This window comes from Anopheles maculipalpis, chromosome 2RL (assembly GCF_943734695.1).
Source record: "Anopheles maculipalpis chromosome 2RL, idAnoMacuDA_375_x, whole genome shotgun sequence".
In the NCBI taxonomy this organism is placed as follows: Eukaryota; Metazoa; Arthropoda; class Insecta; order Diptera; family Culicidae; genus Anopheles; species Anopheles maculipalpis.
Window position 1 is genome coordinate 91521556 of NC_064871.1, and position 7099 is coordinate 91528654.

Below are 7099 nucleotides of genomic sequence, written 5' to 3' on the forward strand. Positions count from 1 at the left end.
ATTTGTTGCGCATAAGCCTTTAAAGCCCTGTCCAAAGCCCTGTCTTTGCCTCTGCCCTGCCCTAAAAGCCATTGTGTGGGTGTTGTTGTATTTAGTTGTAACCTACCACGAGAGAAGTGCCTAAGAGTGTGGTGATTTGGAGAAGAAACTTTGCTAGTGAAGAAATTGAACGCTAATACGCTCAAGATTTAGGGTGTGCTAGGAAAATCTGTAGAATGAGGCTTTTAGATAAAGAGTAGTGGAAAAAGCTTTTTTCTTTGTGTCTCTCTCTCTCTTTCTCTCTCTCTCCCTTAATTTCGCCTTGACTTGAGTGGGAGAATTTGGAAGTTCTCTCGATCGATAACGCTTAGAAAAGCGCACGATTTTGTCTAGGAATTTGATGTTTTGTTTGTTCGTTTTTTTTTGTTTTTGTTTGGTTTGGATTTCCGGTCACTAAACATTCATATTTCAATATTTATGATTTCATATACACATATATTAACAAACAGTAATGGCTGGTGGATTGGCTTCGTTTGGCTGCACGGACTGCCCGTCTCTAGTATGTGTTCGTCGCTGCTTCTCGGGGCTACACGAGAACCATCAAACATATATAAATTCGATAAATATGGACATATGCAATGTTTAATGCTTATTCTAAAAGAGCAGGAAGGAGACTCGGGTCCGCCGGGCGTCACCTTTAACGCCCCGGCGGGCCATCCCGTACTGTCACATGCTCGCCTCGTTGCTGGTCGTCGAGCCCTTGCTATCGCCCTGCAGTCCCGACGCACCGTCATCGTCCCGCGAACCGCCGGCTGCCGCCCGGCCCGCCAATCCGCTGAAATCTAGTTTATACTGTTGTTTTTTCATTTGTGTAAGTGTTTGTGTGTGTTGGTGAAAGAAATATGAGAAAAAGAAAGAACATTATATTAGCAAAACAACGTTTGGCATCGTTTTGCATACATTTGCATTCCATTAGTCAAACCCTAAGCAGTAACAAGAACAGAAAAGCAACTAACAGAACAAACAAACCAACGCAAATAAACATAACATAAAACTACTCAATCTGTAAATACAAACACAATCGTACAATCATAGAAAAGTGCTGCGCAAAAACTAATAACCAATACTCAAAACATAAAAACAAATGTTAACAAACGCGTAGAAAACATGGATTACAAAAATAGAAACCAAAGTTCAATAAAATACAAATCAGGCTCCATATAATGTTAAGCAAAATGGAGGGGAAAATCAATAAAAAAATAAAAAACTAGTACATGAAAAATGAAAAGCAACCAAAACAAGAGAAAAAATATTTAAGAAGCATAGTTTACATTCAATAATGTTTCGTGACGTTTTAATGTTTCTTTCAAAATAAAAAAAAAGCATGAAACATTTTATGAAACGACTCAGATTTCCTTCTCCCCGAAGACTTAAAACACCAACATTACGTTTCCTTTGCTAAAAAGTGTCGCAGATATTTCTCTTGGACAACAAGTTAAACTAAAATTGAAAAGTCAAAGGAGAAAACCAAAAAACTAAAGAAAGATAAAACAATATCGAAAACAAATTCAAACACAGGCTCAAAATCAAATCCGATTTCCCATTGTGGAACAAAGAGCGGGAGAGAGAAAGAGACTCGTCATTTCCTCCAAAAAAATGGAACAATCGCGAGTCTGATTCCAAAAACATCAACGTTTGTAACCGGTTGCGCTTTAATGCAGTCAACGTTTGTGCTTCATCCCAGCAAGAACTTCTAGAACGGTGAGCATTTTCTCCTTTTTCTTACAGCTTGCACTCCACAGGGATCCGAAAAAGAAGGACACAATCCAACTTCGGAACCTCTCCCGGATGGAAGCTACCACATCGATTTACGTATCCCATCGAAATCGTACGACCGGCGACGGTTAACGGTAGGGCGTGCCTGTACGGTTTGGTTTCGGAAGAAGCGGTAGAACGAGAAAAGTGGCAAGATGCAACGTGAGATTGTGGGTGCTGCTGAATTCTAAGACACGAAACGTGATTGAGATTTTAAAATTTCGGGTTGCACGATCAATACGAGTCACAAACGCACAGGGGACAAATTTTCAACCCAGCGAGGAGAAGAACCTCCCGTACAGTGGAAAAAGGACAGTCAGGATTATGGGGTTGACTGATTGGATTCACGGGAATCTCGAAGGGATTTGTGAGGATTTCATCCTTTATTAGACGAAATGGGAGTTTTATTTCATCGTGCGAAGCAAATAACGGTGAGCTCCGGATTACTTCAATGGATTTTGTGCATCGCCACACAAAGCGTTACTATATTTAATCGATTGAGAGGGAAGTTGGGTAGAGAATTTAGTACGAAGAAAGCTCGAACCTCGTTGGAACCTGGCTCGTCCTGAGTCCCAAGAATGATATTTTAAATGCTGGTTTTGATTCTCGTGCAGATGATTCTAGCACACACGCACAACAGTCAACGCGTACTGTTCCACAATATCGACTCAAGATGACAGACATTACAGCAACACAAGGGCAAGCATTAGGCGGGGACGTTTAAACATATTCGCAGACATGTTCGACCTAGCAATAGCAACATGATCTCCTGCACGGTCGGTGCGATAGTAATAGGTTAGTAAGGAATCTTCTTTAACAACTACCGTGATTTTTTTTCCTTTTGCCAAAATGCTTGCAAATTTCGTTAACCCCCAGTTCACTGATTTCCCAGGAAGTGCCATTTAGCTCTTAGCTTGGTGCTTGGTGGCCTGCCGATTGGAGCACTGGTGCGCAATATTGATTTGATTGAGCATATGTTGAGGGTGTTCTATCGTAGGCTTAAGTCTGTCTCTTTTGCTAATCACTGCATTACTCTATCGCCCTTCCCCAATTTGACCCGCCCCCTCCCCGCACACACACACACAGTTCGCATTCACGCACTCGGTGGACACACCTTTCGATTGCTTATTGAACCACCGCCATTCGCACACTCAAACTAACGAACGACGTCGCACTTGACTCTTAGACATACACTTCTCCGTACTGACGTTTAGGCTGAATGCATGCGAATAGATATGAGTCTATATTCAAATTTTGTACGGTGGTTTGGCTGAGAACGTGATTAGCGCTGTTCTTACCCGTTTATACTCACAGGTCAGCTGGCCCTTCATTGCTCCGAGTTGCTGTCACGAACCGTGGACGAGGAGTGCGAAACAATCAGCCAAGAGGATAACAACGAGACCGACATCGTTGGATGTTCGAGTGGGAAGAGTAGGCGAAGTTAGTATCGGAACACAGTGTTATCCCTGTTGTATTTTTTTTTGCTTTCTCTTTAGTCGGTGTCCTACTGAAAGGGTGGCTCACTTGCACTCGGGATACATCGGACGGGGGCCACATGATGATGAAGGTGCAGGCGAACAAACGCGATAAGTGAACGGGAAAAGACCTAGCACACGGGCGACACTATTCAAGATGAACGGTAACTTCCAACAACCGATGAAGATAGCCGAATGCAGTCGCTAGCAGATGATTCGTGACAAGCCATGAGACACGGTTACCCGCTGATGAACTTGATGGTTAAAGGTCTGGCCGGCCTGGGCACAAGATTTAGGTGGTTTAGTAAAAGCAACAGAAAACATCAAACTGCGTAACAACAACACAATGACAGCACTCGTTTGCAGCATGCCTGAGTTTGTTTGTTGTGCGATGCGAGTGAAGATGCTGGAACTCCTGAGAGATCTCCCGGCACGGCCAAGCTGAGTGCAAACGGTGTCCACATGAGGTGCGAATCGCGAGTTACGTGCTTATATCCTAGGGAGTACGTGTATCCGATCCACTAAAACGAATCAACTATCTTGGAGGTGATGGTAACGTTCGCTAAATCTCTCTATTGGCCTACTGTTAAATGGTGCAAAAGAGTACTGATTGGTGGTGGTTACCTGTGTCCTAAACTTCAGCCGTTGTAATTTTAGACTTGCTAATACCACCGTAGTTGGATAGCCAGACCTCACTACGAGGGAAAGGAATTTGAACCCCGAGCATGCCAAACGGCAGGCTAGGGGTTCAAATCCAGCCCTCCATTTAATTTGTAATTTATTAATACTTTTTCCTGTATTCTGGACACAGATTTTTTGTAGACAATTATCCAAACATTTTCCACTTAATAACACTTTAAGCGTCTGTAACAAATGGCGAGAGGAATTTTTGCATGTTCTGAGCCTGGACCTTTCAGAACAGTATTAAAATACTGTGAAAAAATTGATCATCTTTCCTGCTAGAGCTCTCTAATAAACTATCTGTTGTCTTATTATTTTGAATAATACGTTCTTATCCTTGTACAATCTACTGCGATCCATCGTACGCAAAATATTTATAATAATTTATGCTCAGATATGGTTGGTTCATACTTGATATGCATATATTGTAAAATTTTACTGCTCATTTTACTTCCCCAATAGGTTTTACTAGAACATTATTATAGATTTTTCCTTATTTAGATTTTGATTACCCTGTATAAATCTTAATATAATACTTCTTTTTCTGTTATTAAAAGTACGTTATTGCTCCTGCATACTAGCTGCTATTTAAGGCCATTTTTTCTTCAGTCTACTTGTGCTTGGTGAAATAAACTGCCACGAAGATCCGTCCTTTGACAATTAGTAGTTCCAAATTACCGGGGCTACACACACGTTAACTGACTTCTACAGCAATCTTATTAGTTGCGTCACATTTACTGCAGTTCCTGACAGTCTATTTGCCACATTTTGCGAACCATCACGCTCACGTGGATGTGTGTCGTTGTCCCTTTTGCCTAGAACCACCATGTCATCCGCAAGCACCGTTTGTCATGCGATTAAGTTCGTTTGTTACCACGCGAGCTGCATTCAAACAGGTCCCAGCGCAAAACACACGCCTGCATTTAGATCCTTCCTTTTGCGCTTTTGCACGGCACATGTGTATTATTTATAGCAAGCCTTCAGTTTCGCGCGACGCGATTGAGTAGCACAAACAACGTTAGGCACCAATCGATTCGAACCATTGGTTGTGGTGCAAGTGCACATGCAGGCAAACGAACGGTTCCTACAGCAAGGAAGCAAAGGAAACACACTTACTCGAAAAGAACCTCGTCAAATCGGCTTACGTTAACTTTCGCCCTAGCATTTCCAACGTCGGGGTCGCCTGAAGTGCACCTGCATTTTCCACCTGTAGATCTGCGGACTTTCCGTGTGTAGCATTTGCAAACGAAATTTGTATTCCGTTCTTCTTCTTCAAGCTTTCCCCTTCAAGAAGGGAAATTCATTGCTTTCGCAGTAACGTTCAGCAGTGCGTCATTCAGATATGTTCTTATCGATGCCTCCTTCTACTACGGATTCTTCCTCCTATGGACGGATATTGTTCTGCATTCAACCCCGAAAGCTCGTTTGTGTCTGGGAATGTTGGTAGCATGTTTCGTATGCTTGCGTAGACCGTCTCGCACGTTCTTTACTTTGTCTTGAAAGGTACCTGCTGCGGTAATCGCAACGCGTACTGTTTTCCATCCCGTTTGGATTGTCCCAGTGTTTAAATGATGCAAATGGATGCGGTTACCACAGCAAACAAGTTTAACGAACCCAACGGCCAGTTCGTGACACATTCCGAACGAAGTTTGATAGCGAAGTTTTTTTTTTCATGAAAACCATCAGTGCAGTTGCAGTTTTTGTTTGTTTGTATGTTTGTGTGTTTGTGTAAGTGTTTTAATTCAGGAAGTAGAAGCGATATCACAAACATTTACACATCCACAGGTGCCAGAGGTTTCGAGTGCATTCCAAAAGCGTGTATATTCCAGTACGCCGAGTTTAGGGTTGGAAGAAAGTGCACAAGCGCCAAACCACGAGCAGAAGAAAACCCATAAGGTGCACAGGAAGGTTGGTACGTGTTTTGGGCAGGGCGTAGGTTGGATCGGGTGGGAGAAAAAAAAGGGAAAGAAGAGAAAGGCATATAATTAATATTAAATGCTTGTTTAACTACTTGCAGCAACTACCGGACTCGAACGCAGCTTAGAGTTTTCAGTGTTTCCGAATGGCTGAACAGTCGAAAATAATAATCACACAGCACAACCTGATTGCAGCACAACAACAACACTCGAAAGTTGTTATTGCAACTTTAACCACATCGCAAACACGATTCGTACATAGTTTTCCTTCATTGCATCTACATTATTTAACACGTGCTACGCAAAACCACAGGGCCAGCTGTTGCGGTGCGAAACTAGCCTTTCTACTCAGCAAAACAGAGTTCAGAATTAGTTCAATGTCACTAAGTAGGTTTTAGTTGTGGGTCGGTGATTTTGAACAATAGCATCCAGACTCAATTAGAGTGTCCGACTCGTATTTGTAACGTATGCATTTAAAAAATTTAGTAGCATTCGTCTGACCTTCTAACTCGTACTCTTTTATGCAGCCAAATATGCAGAAATAAAATTAGATGATAAAACTGATTTATTTAGAGTCTTTGTAGACTGTACATTCTTATTATTACAACCTACATATTCTACAAATTTTAATCAAGAGATCCGAATAACCCTTCATTGGTGTCGAAAGTGCTGAGCAAGATGGACATTGTCATGATGAAGTCACTGTCGATGCTTTTCATGTCTCATTTTTGTACGCATCATTCTACTAGACGCCAATTTCAAAGATAGGGAATATCAAAACTGACCTTTTTGTTTAATAATTTTGACGCAGAACGCTTCCTCGAAAAGATCTCTGACTGAAAAGAAGGATATGTGCTCTAGATCGTACTCAGCAACGGACACTTATACGAAGAACTCGAAAAGAAAAATTTATTCTGATAAGCTTATGGTCAAATGGAGAAACTGACCACCGAGCAAACTATGACTTTCATGGCAAAGACTCCTACTTATTGCCTTACAGTCCTCAACAATAGGGACCACCAAACATGTAGGCAAACCCTATTTTTTAAATGCATACGTTCACGAGTTTTCCTCACTAACAATAAACAGGCTAGTGAAAGTACATACAATCCATTTTCATGACAGCAGAACCCAATGCGATAAGAATTTTCTATAAGGAGAGCATACTAGAGAAACAGGACACGAGTAAAACGCGATGAAATGAAGTATTTTGTGTCAGTGTTTGCGGTAACC

At 41.8% G+C, this 7099-nt stretch overlaps 1 protein-coding gene across 7 annotated transcripts in view; it reads right to left on the minus strand.

Annotated features, from left to right (window-relative positions):
- Nucleotides 1–682: 682 nt before the first annotated feature.
- Nucleotides 683–7099, minus strand: part of LOC126567843 (alpha-catulin) — a 63419-nt gene continuing 57002 nt past the window's right edge. For 3 of the 7 annotated variants that reach the window (XM_050224162.1, XM_050224161.1, XM_050224163.1), the window contains one exon: nt 683–831. In XM_050224162.1, coding sequence (XP_050080119.1) covers nt 706–831 — 126 coding nt within the window. In that variant the 3' untranslated portion in view covers nt 683–705. Of the gene's footprint in view, nt 832–2886; nt 3138–7099 lie in introns of those variants that run through there. The other 4 variants (XM_050224159.1, XM_050224158.1, XM_050224160.1 and 1 more) reach the window with 4 other exon arrangements.